This window comes from Danio rerio, chromosome 3 (assembly GCF_052040795.2).
Source record: "Danio rerio strain M-AB ecotype USA chromosome 3, GRCz13ab, whole genome shotgun sequence".
NCBI classification, from domain to species: domain Eukaryota; kingdom Metazoa; phylum Chordata; class Actinopteri; order Cypriniformes; family Danionidae; genus Danio; species Danio rerio.
In genome coordinates, this window is record NC_141023.1 from 14,090,619 (window position 1) to 14,110,705 (window position 20,087).

Below are 20,087 nucleotides of genomic sequence, written 5' to 3' on the forward strand. Positions count from 1 at the left end.
ACGCATACATTGTTTTATTTAATTTCGTTAACATTAAATTTGTTGTTGTTTTTTATTATTTTGGACAGACTGTATTAATCACCCAGCTGATAACTGTACTTAAAAACATTTTGGCATCGAAAAGCCAGCCAATATTTCAGAAACGAAATATTCATTTATTAATGTTCATATAAATATATCTAACATAGCTTTAATTGATCATAACATAGGGGCTGTCATGTTTAATAAAATATAGCCTACTTATTAAAACGAATTTGAACTTGTTAATGTATTAACAAAGCTTGTATATTGAACAATTATGGTATTAATATACTAGGTTTTGATTGATTTTGCCATTGTCATTAATTATTAACTATATTTTAGATTTCTAAAATATAAATACTGTGACGTTTCAACATTTTATTTGAAGTAGTGTTTTAAAGCTTACATTTTAAAATCTTTGACGCTCAGGTTTTTTTTTTTTTTTTGTCATTTTTATACCCCAACGAATATTAATCACACATAAGCACACATAAACACCCACACAAACACACACACACACACACACACACAAATATATATTTATATATATATATATATATATATATATATATATATATATATATATATATATATATATATATATATATATATATATGTCATTCATTTATTTTATTTTCGTCTTGGTCCCTTTATTAGTCAGGAATCGCCACAGTGGAATGAATCACCAACTTATCCAGCATATGTTTTACGCTGCTGATACTCTTCCAGCTGCACCCCGTTACTGGGAAGCAGCATTTCGTCATTTAAAAACAATTAATAAATCAATAACGCGGAAAACATGCTCTTTAATAGTGTTTGTTAGATATTGTTCTTCTTTAAAGGACATATACTTCAAAGTATTAAGCTTATATAGGCTACTTGTTGGTTTCAAACCAAAAATGTAATTAAAAATTCGTTTTAATAATTACTTTATTTGTTTTGTTTTCTTTTTAATTTTTTTCTATCAGGCTTGTTTATTGTATTTTTTAATTCCATCACATTTTTAGACTGCAGGCCTTGAGATACAAATACCTCTCTAAACAACAAATTAAAGGCTTTTTTATGGCATAAAGAAAATTTTATTAACTAAATAAATATTTAAATCCCTCTCCAAAACGAAAAACTATCAATGCTGCACGATAATTTCTACAGATAAAAATAAAATTCGCCAGAAAGCGTCATATTCCTCGTATTATTTTATTTATTTGAATTGTTCTTATTTTTTATTTATTTTTCTCTTTGCATATATTATTTTGTCAAAAGAAAAAGTGATTTCCTTGATAATGTAGTTGGCAGGTGCATCAGAGCGCGCTTCACTGAAGGTCAGCGCGCGCCTCTTTCAGCTCTTTCTTCTGTTTTAAAGCCCAGGTATGTTGAATTAATTAAAACAGACGTAATTAACGCAGATTCTTCTTACATAAGAAGAAGATCTTTACGAGTTCACCTTAACACACACACACACACACACACACACACACACACACACACACACACACACACACACACACACACACACACACACACACAAAAAAAAAAAAAAAATAAATAAATAAAATAAAAACATCTGGCATATGTAGAATTGATCAAGCCAAAACGCCTGGCTATATGAATGTTCAGTGTAACAAGATTTTTTTTATGTGTGGTCTTGTTATTTGATGATCATATCATAGAATTACCTTTTTAAAATAATAATAATAATCATAAAATTGTACACCTATTAAACATTTTTATCATGTGAAGTCGACAGCAGATTATTTGTTTAACTCCAAAGTTAATGAACCAGATTTTAAATGAATCATTTAGGACCAAATGAATCGGTGACTGACACACACCTGCTCACTTCTGCTAACTAAACACGTTCGACCAATGCACACGTATTTATTTCACATTTACATTGACTTTAAAACAAGAAAAAAAATATTTATGGTCACACACGCACTTAAAGATCACTCCACACACCTTAATTCGCGAATTGCGTTTATCATTGTGGTCGCGATCAGTTTATAACCATTTCTTTGTATCTACCTCTCTCTCTGTCTCCCTCCCTCTCTCTCTCTCTATCTCTCTTACTCTCTCCGGTGAACGGTATAATCCCCTGCCGTCCCTGCTTCACTCCAAGCCCGTATTTAATTCCCTTAAACCCCCAGCTGCCGTTCTGGTTCCTCTGTGAACACGACAGACTGTGAAGCGCTGCCGGTTATTAATAATTCACCAGCCACTGCACGAATCCATCCACAGATCAAGCCGACCGTTCTGCACGGGCCACGCAGGGCTAGCACGTTTATTCTGGCATCTACTCTTACTTATAGGCTACTTAACATACATGAATTAGTGATTCGAAACGTTAGCGCGTTATTCGCTCCGGCGACGTAAACAAACAAAAAAATCTCCATATTCCTCTCACGCGCCGTGTAGTCTGCAATATCCCGAAATGACGTCCTCTCCATAATAATTGATCGTGTAATCCATGCACTGAGGAGGAGGAGGAGGTCATGGAGATCACCCTGAGGAGGTCTCCAGTGGGATGGATGGAGATCGAGCATCAGTTCACCCAGAGTCCGTGAGCTGAAACTGCGCAGAAAGTTGCCGCGCGGAACGATCTCGACTCACGCCGGCAGAGAGACACTCAGAAAGGGGGAGAGATTGGCACCGGAGAGCTTCGCCCAGCGGAAAGAGCGCTCGTGCCGAACTTGCACGTCGTTTTTTTTAGGGTACCTGTTAAAAGGCACATTCCTCCGAAAGTTTTCGTGCGCAAAAGTTGGTCATTTTACGCGATCATTTCGGGCCCGTCCCGCAACCCGGTTCTTCTGCTTCCGGTATCAACGGAGGAAACCGACTCGTTTGCTGTTCCTCTCCCACCACGCTCCTTTTTTTTTTCGGGGCAAACTTTTCTGTTTTTTTCTAAAGGAGTAAAATGGGTCTTTGAGACTGTTGGCAATATTCCCCGCTCCACAATGGTACGTGCTGTGTAAATCAACTTTGCTCTTTTTATTTCTGCTTTTAAACTGCTGCTAAACACGGATGAATATGTCAGGCAATCATTGTTCCAGATTGATTTTCGGAGCTCTGAAAACTGTAAAACAGCATGCGCTCTAGTCTTCATTCGGCACTTAATGCCACTGTGCGGTGTGTGTGTGCGCGCGCGTGTGTGTGTTTGCACTGTATAAGAGCGCTCTCTCTGGTATTTCAACTTGAAGTTGTTCATATTGATTGCGAAGTTAGTTTGAATCTTTGCAGACTGCTTTTTTTCGCGTGCATGCGGTGCAGCAAATGTACCACACAATCTGTGCACGATCTATTAATCAAAAGTAAACACAGAGCCATGCCTTATCAGAATGCAATATTTAACTTTGTCCCCGCGGCGCTTCAACTTTCATCATCCGACTCTTTTATGCCGGTGAATAATCAAGTGCTACGCAGAATAACAACCCCTCAAGTTTGCATGCTTTTCAGTGTTATTGCGATTACAGGCGACACATGCATGTAACATGCCATTACTGAAATTGTTCCACTGCGCAAGCTTGTCACAGGACGACTGTCGCCGCCCACATGTCGTCTGTCAAAGAGAACAAAAGCTCTGATGGGGGTTTATATATAGAGCAATGGATGCAACTTATTTCGTGTCCGTACCAACTTTTTTTCTGCGCACACGTGCAAAGTCTTTGAATTGTATTATGATTGGCACTGCATTAATGCGTTGCGTGGTTTGTTATTCTTGCAGTTTATTTACTCTTCATATACTGTGCTGTCTTCTTTAATTATACGAGAACACACTGATGTTTAAATAAGTAACTGGGAAACAAATTGCAATCAGTGATAGATTTCTGTATTGACTAAGTTTTTTTTTTTTTTTGACATTTTACAAAGCAATATGATATCAATTATTTTGTTTTACTCCAAAGCTGCATGCTTTATTCAATTTTCTATTTGGTTTTTCTTTATAATTTTGAATCATTGTAAATATTTTTCTCTTTCCGAGAAGTCTGCAAATATTTGAACGATTTCACTTGTTCACTTTCTTTAACATGCTATAATTAAGTTTCTGACTTTATTCAAGCAGCAAAATTTTATTATTATTTATTATTACTACTATTATTATTATTTATTATACTCCGAAGGACACAGGCTTCTCCTAAAAGATAATATGATGATCTGCAAGAGGCATCATTGTGGAAAAAAAAAATTCTCAGCTTTTATTTGCATTTGAACAAACACTTTAAGTCAGAATTTGCCGGCAGGGGTATGTAAACTTTTGGCCTTGACTGTACACTGTAAAAAAATCTATCTATCTATCTATCTATCTATCTATCTATCTATCTATCTATCTATCTATCTATCTATCTATCTATCTATCTATCTATCTATCTATCTATCTATCTATCTATCTATCTATCTATCTATCTATCTATCTATCTATCTATCTATCTATCTATCTATCTATCTATCTATCTATCTATCTATCTATCTATCTATCTATCTATCTATCTATCTATCTATCTATCATTTTGGGCTTGACTGTACACTGTAAAAAATATATGATCGATTAGTTCTCACAGCATTTGTTTAGGTCCTTGTAACGTATAAAATTAAGTTAGAACATGATTAACATAGTTGAATAAGTTACGCAAGCTGTTTTAAGTCAGTTTAACATAATATGAGTTCAATGTACTCATAAGGTTAATTTGATTCATCTTAAATTTAAGATAACCAGGATTTTTTTTTTTGGTGTATAAGTATTTGGATACTTGTTGCATATCTCTTTCTTTCTAAAATGAATTATGTTTTAGTGATAAAGGTGCAAAAATGTAAAAATGCTATTGTAAAAACAGAACAGAATGTAGTGACCTCTTACGTCATAAATGAATCAGCTTGATGTTTAAAGTCAGTTTTGTTTAAGTTGAATGGCTTGTAAAATGATTTGATTCAATTTTAAAATTATAAATTAGCTCATTTATTTTCCTTTAAGTTTTTTAGAAGGTGTACAACACCACCACCACCATCTATACATTACTGTTTATTTAACGCTTGTGTTGAGCTTCTATTCCTCAAGTGACTTTCTCATCACCACCTGTTTTTGGAAGTCTTTTATAAAGAAGCAAAGGAGATATGTATGCTCAGCATTTATACAGTACACCCCTCACAAATCTTTTAAATTAATATTTTTAATAGGAAGCTTTACAATAATATATTTGTGCGTATACATTAGATTAGTCAGTACTAAAGCCAAGTATGGAGCTTATCTAACAAAATTTTGACTTTAACGGTCCAAAAACTAGTACACCCTAATCTATATGTTATAGAAAAATATTAATTACTAATAAAAAAAGAGGAAAAATCAAAAGAAGCAAAAATATTTAAAAATTGAGTTGAATTTTTGTAAGTTGTAAATTATTTTTGCAATATTTTGCTTGAATTTATTTGTATTATCTTTCAATTTCTAAATATGTTTGGTGACACAAATATTAATTTGACCAACATATGTTTATTAAATCTGTTTCTTTGAATGCACCAACATACACTTATATTCATTAATAAATGGATATAAATATTAATTTTCAAAATGGGGTGTACTGTTATCCTGAGCACTGTATTAGTATTTCAGCAAGTATGCACATTAATGTTAAATCAGTCAATGAAGTAAAAGTTACTTAATTTAAATGTAAAAAGTTTGCTACCATGATTCTACATTTCACAGATGTTGTATGAAGGAGCCCATGTATAAAATACACATGCCGCCATTTCCTTGAGTGTTTAGCCGTTTATTTGTAGAGAGCAAATTTGCTGGTCAGATACGATAATTCAACAGCATGCAAAGTAAAACGCAAGGACGATGCATTTAAAAAGTCTTATCGGTCGGTTTTGGGATCTTCAGGAAGGAACATCTGTTCAGTGTTAGCTCTGCTCTAACCTCAGCGAGCTGCATTTTTACTTCTCACCAGTCAGGCCACAATAAGCCGATCTGAGGAAACATCAAGCTATTGGCAATCAACTAAAGCACTTTACCCAGGTGTCCTCATTTCAGAGTCTACATGTTCAGCTAATTTATGCATCGGCCTTCTTTATTTTCAACTCGCAGCACACACAGTTTTCACTTCTTCTTCTTCTCCTCCACTAGCTCTGCAATCCAGCTCATATTCGACTGCATGACTGACGCAATATATATAGACTTGTACTTGTTGATGATTTCCAGATGGGCCTGAATATCAGCACATTAATGTGGATAATTATTTGTTTACTCGCTCTCTTAAATGGCACCGACCCAATTAGGCCACTGCAGAAAGAAACGAGGGAATCTATTCAAAGCTGACTCCACATGGGATTAACGTCTTCTCTTAAAAAAAAAAAAAGCCAATTTAATTAAGCTTCCAAACAACAATCAAAGATATGAAGGGAGATAGTTTTTACAAAAAAACAAAAAAGAATTGACAGCTAGTTGCATTGCAGCTACATTAGCCCTCCGTCAAACATCTAAATGCATCTGGGAGACACTTTGATGACAGTTGAAGTAAATGGAAAAGTACGATAACAAACAATGAATCCTATAGTTTGTTTACCAAAGCGATTTTTCTTTGTCGACTGCAAACTTGGCTGTGAAAGCAGGATACAGTATGTCTTTGATTTGAAAATCCTTTATTTTGCTGTCAGTGTTTGATTTGTTTGACTGAGAGGATGAGTATGGAGCTAGATCAGTCTCAAAAATAATACATTTACAAAATATTATTAATACATCCTCAAGTCATATTTACAAAGTCAAATTCACAAGTTTAAAACATGATTTTTTCCTTCTCTTGGTCAATTAATAAATTGACCCCCTCACCACTGTCACCACTGACTTGCTTGGATCGGGACTTGTAGAGCTGTGTGGATTTGCTCTTCAGTGTTTAAACTTTCAGCAAGGAAACTTAAACCACACTGAACTAAACTTAACTGAACTTCAACTGTGAAATCTGGACTTTACTAGAACTATGTTGAGCTGCTTTGACACAATCTACATTGTGAAAAGTGCTATATAAATAAACAAATTGATACAAAAATACGCATCCAATTCGTAAATTCAAAACTCGATTCAAAAATACACAAATCTAATTTTTAAATTCAAAACACGAATCAAAAATACAAAAGTCCAATTCATAAATTCAAAACATGATTCAAAGATATGCAAATCCAACTCGTAAATTCAGAACATGATTCAAAAATACACAAATCTAATTCGTAATTTCAAAACACGAATCAAAAATACGCAAATCCAACTCGTAAAATCAGAACATGATTTAAAAATACGCAAATCCAACTCGTAAATTCAGAACATGATTCAAAAATACGCAAATCCAATGCGTAAATTCAAAACACGATTCAAAAATATGCAAATCTAACTCGTAAATTCAGAACATGATTCAAAAATACGCAAATCCAACTCGTAAATTCAGAACATGATTCAAAAATACGCAAATGCAACTCGTAAATTCAGAACATGATTCAAAAATACGCAAATCCAATGCGTAAATTCAGAACATGATTCAAAAATACACAAATCCAACTCGTAAATTCAGAACATGATTCAAAAATACGCAAATCCAACTCGTAAATTCAGAACATGATTCAAAAATACGCAAATCCAACTCGTAAATTCAGAACATGATTCAAAAATACGCAAATCCAATGCGTAAATTCAAAACACGATTCAAAAATATGCAAATCTAACTCGTAAATTCAGAACATGATTCAAAAATACGCAAATCCAACTCGTAAATTCAGAACATGATTTAAAAATACGCAAATCCAACTCGTAAATTCAGAACATGATTCAAAAATACGCAAATCCAACTCGTAAATTCAAAACACGATTCAAAAATACGCAAATCCAATTCAGAAATTCAAAACATGATTAAAAAATACGCAAATCTAACTTGTAAATTAAAAACATGATTCAAAAAATCTATCTATCTATCTATCTATCTATCTATCTATCTATCTATCTATCTATCTATCTATCTATCTATCGTTTTTTGATTTACAAAAAAAACCTCTCTTAGAGTAAGAGTAATTTTGATTTACAGACTGTGCTTAGGCTTTTATTCACAAAGAAAAAGAACTAGGCCCAAAGAGTATTTTTTTAAAAGAATCAGACATATACTAGCTTCTAATTCACAAAAGAAAAACCAGTTCATAAAAGCCTTTTGTTCGAGAATCGATAAACACTGAATTTGTTTTTGATTCACTAAGATTAACCAGCTCATGTGAGTCATTTTGTTCACTGGCTGTAGCTAGGTTTTGATTAAAAGACTAAAAACTAATGAGAACTCCTATAATAGTCATTTGTGTGAGAATCACAATATGCTAGCTGCTTTTTATGCTTTGATTCACTTAAACTGTTCATAAGAGGCATTTGTTCTAGAATTTGACTACACATAATGTATGTATTTGATTCACTAATGAAAGACCCTGACTGGTTGAGGTTCTTTGATCCACTAAATAAATAAGACTCATTTCTTTGAGAATCATACACTGTTGAAACGTTGAAATCACACCTGTCATTTCTTTAAGCATCAGTTGCACTTTGTTTCTGATTCACTTATACTATACCCTGAATTTATGCTTTTGATTAACAAAAAGACCCCTGCTCAAATGAGTTATTTGTTTCAAATCATATCACAAGGATCTTGAGGCTTTTTCATGAGTAAGATAGGGTTATAATTGTAATATATTACTTTTCCCCCTAACACTGCTGGAGAATTATCACTGGATTCAGAGCTGGTGAATGAAAACACTAGAACACATGTCTGGTTTGGATGGTCAGAGCATGTGCTTTTTTTGTGTCCAGCAGAGTATTTTCCACATCTTTCAGCGGGGGCTAACCTCTAACCAAAAGTCTTAAACAATGTCATATAACAGCCAAAAAAGGTTGTGCTTCATTACAAAAATTAACTCACTCCATTGAGTTTCTGTTTGTTAATTAGGCTTGTGTTTTATGTTTTTTGTTTTATTCACTAAGAATGACCAGTTCATGTGAGTGATTTAATAGGGAATCAGACTGGTTGTACTTAGTTTTTGATGCACTAAAAAAGAACTGGCTCTTGCAACGAGTCATTTTGTTCACTGGTGGTGTTTAGAATTGGATTCACAACAAAAAAATTTTGTTCAAGAATCAGACTACAGTGACTGTGGTTTAATTTTTGATTCTTTTAAGAAATGAACTCGCTCCTCTTTGTGAATCAGGCTACAATGGTTGTGCTTTGTTTTTGATTCACTAAGAACAACTAGCTCATGAGTAATTTCTTCAGGAATAAGACTTGTTTGCATTTCATGTTTTTCATTCGTTAAAAAAGAACTGGCTCATAAGAGTCATTTTGTTCATAAATCAGACTACAGTGCCTTTGCTTTATTTTTGATTTATTTAATAAACTTGCTTCTGTTTGTGAATCAAGCTACACTGGATGTGCTTTATGTTTTTGATGTACTAAGAAAAACTATCTCAGCTCATATGAGTCATTTCTTTGAGAATCACACCACACTGGTTGCATTTCATGTTTATCCTTCACTAAAAATCATCTGGCTCATAGGTGTCATTTAGCTCAAGAATCAGACTACAGTGACTGTGGTTTTATTTTTGATTAATTAATTACTCGCTCCTTTGTTTGTGAATCAGGCTACACTGGTTGCATTTCATGCTTTTTTTTATTCACTAAAAAAGAACTGGCTCATGAGAGTCCTTTTGTTGAAGATTCAGTTTATAGTGGTTGAGCTTCATTTTTGATTCATTGAACTCTAACAAGCCAATAAATAAAAAACAACAACTTGAAAATATATTTAGCATATGTTTTGTATTTAAAGTGGTAAAATTTATGTTTTTAATTCACATGAGCTGGTTGTTTTTAGCAAGTGATTTATTTGGGAATCAGACTGGTCGGACTTTGTTTTTAATTCACTATAATAAAAAAAAAAAAACCTGGCTCGTACAGTAATTCACTGGTACAATAATTCATAGTGAACGGTAGTTCACTGGTGGTGTTTAGATTTTGATTCACTAAAGAATTGGCTTTTAAGAGTTATTTTGTTCAAGAATAAGACTACAGTGACTGCGCTTAATTTTTGATTCATTAAATGAACTCGCTCCTGTTTGCAAATCAGAGTACATTGGTTGTGCTAAATGTTTTTGATTCATTAAGAGCAACCAGCTCAAGAGTCATTTATTCATGAATCTGAGTTGGTTGCATTTCATGTTTATCCTTCGTTAAAAAAAAACGAACTGGCTCATAGGTCTCATTTTTCAAGAATCAGACTACAGTGCCTGTGCTTCATTTTTGATTCATTAAAAAAAAAATCACTAAGAACAACCTACTTATGAATCATTTCTTTGGGAGTCAGACTACATTGGTTGCATTTCGTGTTTTTTATTCTCTAAACAAACTCATTGGAGTCATTTTGTTCAAGAATCATACTACAGTGGCTGTACTACAGTGTTTTATTTTTGATTCATTACACAATGAACTCGCTCCTACAGTATGATGTCTTTGTTTGCGAATCAGGCTATACTGGTTGTGCTTTGTTTTGATTCACTAAGAACCACCAGCTCATATGAGTCATTTTTATGAGAATCAGGCTACACGGGTTGCATTTCATGTTTTTTTTTTAATTCATTAAAAAAAGAACTGGCTCAAAGGAGTCATATTGCTAAATAATCAGAATACAGTGTCTGTGCTTTATTTTTGATTCATTTCAAAATTAACTCGCTCCAATGAGTCTTTATTAGCGAATCAGACTGCACTAGTTGTGTTTTGTTACTGATTCACCAAGAACAACCAGCTCATAAGAGTCATTTCTTTGAGAATCAGGCTACACTGGTCTCATTTCATGTTTTTTGTTCACTAAAGCAAGAACCGGCTCATAAGAGTCATACTTTGAAGAATCAGTTTACAGTGACTGTGCTTCATTTTTTGATTCATTTAAAAATAACTCGCTTCTGTGAGTCTCTGTTTGGGGATCATTCTACACTGGTTGTTTTGAAGAACCAGAGTAAAGTTGTTGTGTTTCATTTTTGATTCATTAAAAAAATGACCTCGCTTCTATGAGCTGCACTGGTTTTAATTTATGTTTTTGATTCACTAAGATTAACCATTGCATTTCATGTTTTTCATTCATTAAAATAAGAACTGGCTTATAGGAGTCATTTTGTTCACGAATCAGACTATAGTGGCTGTGCTTTATTTTTGATTCATTACAAAATGAACACGCTCCTATGAGTCTTTGTTTGTGAATCAGGCTACACTGGTTGTGCTTTGTTTTTGATTTACTAAGAACAACCTACTTTATAAGAGTTATTTCTTCGGGAGGTTTGATTGACTACATTAACTGCATTTCATGTTTTTTATTCTCTAAAAAGATCTGGCTCATAGGAGTCATTTTGTTCAAAAATCAGACTACAGTACCTGTGCTTCAATTTTGATTCATTACAAAAAGAACTCGCTCCTATGAGTCTCTGTTTGGGAATCGTTATACACTGGTTGTTTTGAAGAGTCAGACTACAGTGGCTGTGCTTTATTTTTGATTCATTAAAAAATCAACTCGCTCAAATGAGTCTTTGTTTGAAAATCAGGCTCATTGGTTGTGCTTTGTTTTTGATTCACTAACAACCAGCTCATAAGAGTAATTTGTTCATGAATCAGACTTGTTTGCATTTCAAGTTTTTCATTCATTAAAAAACAAACTGGCTCATTGGAGCCATTTTGTTCAAGAATCAGTCTGCAGTGCTCTGCTTCAATTTTGATTCATTACAAAATGAACCTGCTCCTATAAGTCTTGATGGCGAATCAGACTGGACTAGTTGTGCTTTGTTTTTGATTCACTAAGAACAACCAGCTCATAAGAGTAATTTCTTTTGAGAATCACTCACACTGGTCTCATTTCATGTTTTTTTGTTCACTTAAGCAAGAACTGGCTCATAGGATTCATACTTTGAAGAATCAATTTACAGTGGCTGTGCTTCATTTTTGATTCATTATGAAATGAACTCTCTCCCATTAGTCTTTGTTTGCGAATCAGACTACACTGGTTGCGCATTGTTTTTGATTTACTAAGAACAACCAGTCATTTATTCGGGAATCAGACTTAGTTGCTTTTTCTTGTTTTTCATTCCTTAAAAATGAATTGGTTCATTGGAGTCATTTTGTTCAAGAATCAGACAATAATGACTCTATATAATCGGCATCAGGATTTTATGAGCAGCCAAAAAAAACCTCTCTCGCTATAGATTTTCTAGTAACACTAACAAGCCATTTAATTATAAAAACCTTGAAAATATCAGAGACTATATTTTGTATTTAAAGCGGCGAAATAATGATTCATCCTTTATAATGGCCCGTAATCAGACACAACTCTGGCTTGCAGTTCCTGTGCTGACAGAATCAATGTTTAGTGCCCAAACAGCTCTGAAAACAAACAATAAGCAATCTGACAGCCCACCCTCCTCCTCGGCTTCATTATTACTCCTGTTCTGCGCTCATTTCGCTCTCTCCGGCTCCTCTAGAGATGGAGGTATGAAATATCACATTTTTCCAGCATTTCTCCCTGAAGTGGCCCTGGCAAGCGTTCACACGGCATACATTTCTGCTTTCATATATTTCCCCCCTCTCACCGCTTTTAAAAAACAAATCCCCCTCCCTCCCTCGCCGGGCTTTGATGTGTCTGCTGTGTTACCTGGGTTTGTAGAGCGTTAACGCTTATGTCGAAGTTCTGTCGACTGTCACTTTCTCTTATCTGCGAACACATGAACTGGGATGTCAAGGGGGATGGAGGGAAAGTAGTTTGCATTTTGGGTTGTTGGGGTCTTGAGGTGGGTAAGTGCGAACTGCATTAAAAAGTAAGGACTGCATCTTTTTATTTGAGCACTCTCAAGTATGATGTGATCATAAATCAAGACAACCCATGTTTTTGTTACTTTCACAAATTTTATTGAGTTAATTAGAGTTTAATTAGATTTTTTTAAGTTTTGGAAATTTTTACTTAATGATTTAAGTCTGTTTAATTTAAGTTGTATTATTTTTTGGGGGTTTTCACCTTTAATGGACTGGACAGTGTAGTGTATTGACAGGAAAGCATGGGAAGCAGAGAAAGGGGAAGGATCGGCATAGGACCACAAGGCGGGAATCGAATTCGGGTCGCCATGAGCACCGGAGTGCATGTGTTGACGCACTAACCACTAAACCACCGTTTAATTTAAATGAAAAATTGATGGGGTAGTACACCCATGAAATTCTACAAACTATTTACTCACTCATCTACTTTTCTGTCTTCTGTTAAAGACAAAATAAGATATTTTGAATAATGTTGGAAATCTTTAACCAATGACAATCATGGAACGAACAAGTACAGTTGAAGTCACTGGTGACAAGTTTCCAGCTTTTTCCAAAATATCATGTGTTCAACAGAAGAAAGAAACTAATAAAGGGTTGAAAAAGTAAGTGGTGAGTAAATTATGGCAGAATTTTCCTTTTTGTGTGAACTATACCGTTAAGCCAGCTATATATATATATATATATATATATATATATATATATATATATATATATATATATATATATATATATATATATATATATATATATATATATATATATATTTATTTTTTTATATATATATATATATATATATATATATATATATTTATTTTTATATATATATATATATATATATATATATATATATATATATATATATATATATATATTTATTTATTTTTATATATATATATATATATATATATATATATATATATATATATATATATATATATTTATATATTTATTTATATATATATATATATATATATATATATATATTTATATATTTATTTATATATATATATATATATATATATATATATATATATATATTTATATATAATTATTTTTTTTAATTTAGGACATTTTTAAAATTTGTGTAAAAATCAAAGTAAAGCTTTATTCATACACTCACCGGCCACTTTATTAGGTACACCTTACTAGTACAGGGCTGGACCCCCTTTTGCCTTCAGAATTGCCTTAATCCTCCGTGGCGTAGACTCGACAAGGTAGTGGAAATATTTCTCAAAGATTTTAGTTCATATTGACATGACAGCATCACGCAGTTGCTGCAGATTTGTCCGCTGCACATGCATGATGCGAATCTCACGTTCTACCACGACCCCAAGGTGCTCTATTGGATTGAGATTTGGTGACTGTGGACGTCATTTGAGTACAGTGAACTCATTGTCATGTTCAAGAAACCAGTCTGAGATGATTTACACTTTATAACATAGGTTATTCTGCTGGAAGTAGTCATCAGAAGATGGATACACTGTGGTCATAAAGGGATGGGCATGGTCAGCAACAGTACAGGTAGGCTGTGGCGTTGACACGATGCTCAACTGGTACTAATAGACCAAAAGTGTGCCAAGAAAATATCCACCACCACCAGCAGCCTGAACCATTGAACCAGCCTGAATAAGTGCTTTGAATTTTTTGATACTAAGCAGAAGCAACCATTTTACAAAATACACATACTCCTATTTTGTACGTGATGTCTAATTAAATTGACTTACACTGCCAAGTTCTCCTCGACATCTTTTGATTTTTGGACTTAAGTTCTTGAACGTGATGAATGATGGGATGCCCTCAACCTCAAATATCACAGTCTAAAAGCAGTCTGACCAGCCAAAAACATGCCAAAAACAGCCAAAACTTTCTTATTTCTTGCATTCTTCTTTGCTTGATCTTTTGGTGGATGGAGCTTTTTTATTCTTATTTTTAGATTTTAATGCCATTATTTTATATAACCGCTGTTATAGTGATTTAATTATTAGTAACTTTCACAGTAGCCAGGTTTCCATCCTAACGTGAAGTGAATATTTTTAAAGTTAGCAAAAAAAGGCAAGAAAATGTGAATTAAAAGCCTTTCCATGACGCTATTAGAGTGGCTGACTCTGGTATTGGTAACCTAGTAACCAACAGTAAACAAAGCAAGCGTAATGAAGTCATTTCTTTCATTTTCCTTCAGCCTAGTCCTTTTACTTATCCGGGGTTGCCACAGTGGAATGTACAGTCCATACACTGTAATGATGTCATGTGGGTGTAATCTTTACTATAACAGTTTATTCGACTAATGCATTTCCATCTCTCGTTAATCGAATACATTTTTTTTTGCACAAGTCCAAAACTAACTCAAGCAATCGCAAATGTTTTTGCAAATTGAGGCGCTTATTAGAAATTTGTCGTTTCCATCATTCATTTCTCATGTGATACTTCAAATATTTATGCAATTCTTGTTATTACTTGATACTTATTAGCGACACCAATGTCTGCTAACTGAACTGCAGCCAGCAAGATCGTTTTGATTCTTTGATTCGACGTAAAAAGTTTGAAATACCTTTGTAGTAACATACTGAGAATAAACATTCAAACTGATGAGAGTGGCTTCATATGAATATGTAAATACATGCTTCACTTCTCCTTTAATGACCAAAAAAACAATCATGAATGCCTTGTTTTTTAAGTATTGGTACATGCTATTCTTAATATGCCTATACAAAAAACGTAATGAATGCATTAAGATACTAAAATGTAGAAATTGCCCATTCAATTACTACAGTACATTTACAACATGCACTGCATAGTTATAAAATGCCTAAAGAATTGAGTATACTGTGATTGTACATAATTGCAGGACTGTAAACTGAATGTGGATAGCAGCTGAAATGATTTGTTCTTGGAGGCACTTATCATTTGGCTTGCCTCCAAAAGATTAATTTGATGATACATTCTGACCTGTAAATCTGAGCACAGTTTGAGAAGATGTATTGAAAGATTTCCTAGTAATCTAGTCCTTTTATATTGAACACACATATTTTATTGGCTTTCCATTTGTTTTTATTGCTGTTTAGGGGTTAACAAATAAGATTTTGAGGTTGAACGCACTTAAACCAGCCAGTCTTTTTAACTCCCATTTAAAATGAAAACACACCGTCCATCCAGCCATTTTCTGCATCTATACATTCTGACTATAATAACCCTGTTCAATCACAGTGATATCTGAGCCTTGCTTGTTATTTGCGCAAAGCCTTTCTTTCCTATCATTATTTTCAATCAGACACGTCCCACGTCGCTCGCATTCATGATTGCCGGACTCACATTTCATGTTATGTGTTACTCTAATCGCCACAGCAGGACAGTTTTGAGCTCCCCTGCGTGAAGGCATGAAATGTAACAGGCCCATCATTTCCCATCAGCAGACATTTTGAATATGGCCATTCGTCGTTCGGCTCCGAGTATGTTTGTGTTGATACTCAAGAGTTAATTATGAAGGGCCTAGGGAGCGCTTTCGCTCAGGGCTGGCCATATGGATCGGGCATATGCCGCGTATATATAGAAAAGGGTGGCATGTTTAATTGATACAGTACCACGCTCCATAAACATCCACAGCGAGGGAGAAGGGGGACAGATCTACGGGGAACTACATCAAACAATCAGCCCAGGCTCAAACCAACCTTCTTACTTTAAAGTGTGAAGGCAAACCAAGCGGAAAGAGGGACTCATCTGCTTCTTTGTCTGCCCCTGATTCTCTGTCCAGTCACTTTTTGTTTGTTTGTTGGACGATAATATTTTCATATGTTGTGATATGAATAATTACGAATAAATTAAAATAACTCTTGAGGTCAGAGATTTGACGAAGCCAAAAATATACAAAAATGTAAATCTAGGTATTCTTTAGATATTAAACTAGGGGTGACTAAGGCCCAATCCAAATTCTACCCCTTAGCCCTTCCCCTTACCCCTAACCCTTGTTTTGCGCGTGCCCGTGAAGGGGTAGTGGTGTCCCAATTCTCTTTAGCTTGAAGGTGTATGGCTAAGGGCAAGGGGTATACACCCCTTCAAACAAAGATTTTTCAGGACCACACTTTAAACCAATGGATATGGAAAATTTCCCAGAATACACTAGCTCCAGCTGCACCCAGAAGTAAGGAGATCCCCTAATTAGTATTTTTTGTCATTATTACGAATTTTTACAACAAACAAACACGTTTTTATATATTCATAATGTATTCATGATGTGTTACCATCATGCTTAAAAAAAAAATGCTAAAAAAAAAAAAACCTTAAATTTTGTGATTTATAATCCCCGATAATAACTTCTGTACAGCATTCCCACAACATTCTGACACTTGATGACACTGGAATACCCTGTCAGAGAAGTCTAGTGCCTGGAAAGGGGCTTTTTACATTGTCTGCTATAATGTTATTGTTGTTTTTGGTGTGTTTACATCAATGAATATGGCCACTGTGTAAATGCACAGTACTGTTACGATACTGTATGATATGATAACATAATATATGCCTTCAGTGATTTCCTGAAGATAAATACGAAAAAACAGATTGATATTTGAGTCATTGTTACTAGGGTTGGGTGATGTCGACCAATTTGGCATTGAACGTTGTCTGATGTAAAACATTGTGGTGGACGATGGCATGGTTGTCGTAGGCGGTGGAAAATCAATTATTTATGAATAATTAATTAATTAATAACAAATTAATTATTTGTAGCCTACCGTTTCAACTACCTGACCCGCATGGTCTTTGTTTTACCCATAACCAAATCATAAATGCATAAATTCATGTATGCAGGTAATGCATACAAAAATGCAGGTAAATTACACTCAAATTACCACCTGTCAGTCACTTTTTCCGTGGGCATGAATAGGCAGAGTAATCTGTGTTGTTATAATGGTGTTGACAAACTTGGTTGGTAAAAAGGTGCACAACCAACAGAAACAAACCAACAGTATCTGAGATTTTTTTCACTAAAATTACTAAGTACAAGCGTGAAAGAGAAAGATTGAAGCAGTGTACTGACGCTGTGCCATGTTACCTAATAGATTCAAAAGATTAAATATCAAGTTTAACAACTGTAGTGAGACGCAATCCAGCGGTACATCCTTGATAAACTGTCCGACATGCACTGCTCAAAGCACCCACACCCGCATTTATTTTTACCTATTTATCGCAACGACTCCCATATGATTTGTTCTACAATTTCATTTGTACCCAAACCCCTCCATTGATGGATGCTAATCTGCGCCGATTGGTCCGATGACCCAGTCTGTAGAGATTGGTTGACTGGTTTCAGCGTTAGACAGAGAGAAATGCCCAGCACGGCTTACCAACATGAGTGAACCCAGTGCAGGAGTGCATTAAAGCAATGCAGCTTACAGTAACTCCAGCACATTGCTCCTATACTTAACCATAAGCAAAAACAGTGACAAACATTTAGTATTAATCCACATAGTGGCAAAAGCTGAACTATTTTGAAACTTGACCGCAGCACCTGTGTAGGAACAGCTGACGGTTGCCATAGAAACGACAAACGGCAGTGGATCATGAGCTCACAAACCCATTTAAATCAGTAAACAAATCGGCACGCATCGTGGTTTTAGACGCAATATAAGAATACAAAGAGTTAAGCAGATACAAGTAACAAAACACATTTGAATACATAATTTGCAAGCTAGAGAAAACAAGGAGGTGTTTTAATGACACTTACTTACACTTGTGAAATGGAAGAAGGAACTGGTCCATGAACTGTGTATTGTAAAGTTCCTCTCAAGTTCTGACAAGGTCCCTGATCCTTCCTTTAACAAACGGCCGACGAATCCCTCATTGCAAGCATGTAGATTGCTAAAGCACTCGTAAGAAAAATGACAGGAACACAGCACAAGGCTGGGGCTATAGCGCTGAGGTATTTTTGCAAAAGTAAACTTCAACCACTGACTCTTTACAGCCTCTTCTTTGGGTAGGGAAATTAACACTAACTTTCCCCTTACACTTCAGAGCACAGCGTCTTCATGATATGATTCAACCGGGATCTGCCACAGTGTTTGTGGGCAGAGCCAGGGGTTTCAATATTCCCAGGTCTGCTCACGCAGCAAATGTGCGGGGCTTAAGTTCCGTATCGATGTCAGGCCAGCATTGCTGAAGACTCGTTACCGCAGCGATTCATTCAAACTACTCTGAGTTGACTAATTACGGTTAAGTCCCACCATTAGCGTCATAGTTCAACAACTTCTAATCCATATAATCTCAATGAACATTTACAGACAGCATCTCAAATGTGTGTGGATGTAACCTGTGATTTAATAGCATACACACTTAGTTTCTTCTTAATGCCATCTAGAAATAGATTATACAATTCGCTAAGCAAGCACACTATCATGCTTTACAATGGATATATTACATTTCTTACAATATAGGCTACAAATTTAGTCAAGTCTAGTTTGTTAGAAGAAAAAGTGATGTCCTCCATAAGAGAACCTATATTAATAAATCAAAATAATGGAGATGTAATAAAAATAGCGTTCCTCAGATGCCAATTACAGCAATAACTTGACATTTTGCTCATGCATGTTTTAATTAACAGCAGTTATCACTCCACCACCTGCGTGCCATCACTAACTATACAGTAGTGCTAAAAGACATGCTTCGGGCTAATTATGTGTGATCGTATTTATGCTCATACGTTTTTTGACTAGCTAGATAGCTTCAACACAATCTACAGTAATATGGCATTTAAGTCATAAATTTAGTGTCTTTTTTTGGGAAACTTACCTTTGGACAACTAGATATCTGTGATGTGAGAGCCAGATGTGACTTCAGAGCCTGTTTTGAGCTGGTGTTGAGTAGAGAGAGCCTGGTTAAGATGTCTTTTTGGCAATCTGAGCACAAGTGCAATGCTGAACTCAAATGTAAATGAAATCTGACATCTGAAATTGTTTTTGTAGAATAGACACTTACGTGGTCAAATGTGTTCAAAGTGGCACAAACTTCACGTAACTGATCTTAGCACAAACCTACAGATACAAAAATACAGCAAGAACAAAAGGAAAGAAACACAAGGTGCTACAATTCTGTATGTTGTCCTGTTGTCACCTTTCATGTTTATATGCAAATTGCACAATAGTGTTTTAAAATATTAGACTGAAAGTGCAAAAAAGGCCATGAGCACACTGGATCTTTACCCTCACCTTCAAGAAAAAATCAGAAATG

The 20,087-nt window shown here is 34.7% G+C and overlaps 1 protein-coding gene across 17 annotated transcripts in view; it reads left to right on the forward strand.

Annotated features, from left to right (window-relative positions):
* Positions 1–20,087, forward strand: part of nfixb (nuclear factor I/Xb) — a 332,632-nt gene that overhangs the window by 33,361 nt on the left and 279,184 nt on the right. For 16 of the 17 annotated variants that reach the window (NM_001443185.1, NM_001443186.1, NM_001040248.2 and 13 more), the window contains 1 exon segment: positions 2,560–2,978. The exons of the other annotated variant lie outside the window; for it this stretch is intronic. Coding sequence is in view for 13 of the 16 variants with exons in the window: in XM_087243282.1 (XP_087099408.1) it covers positions 2,976–2,978 (3 nt within the window). In the remaining 3 variants the exon portion in view is untranslated. 17 annotated transcript variants of the gene reach the window in all.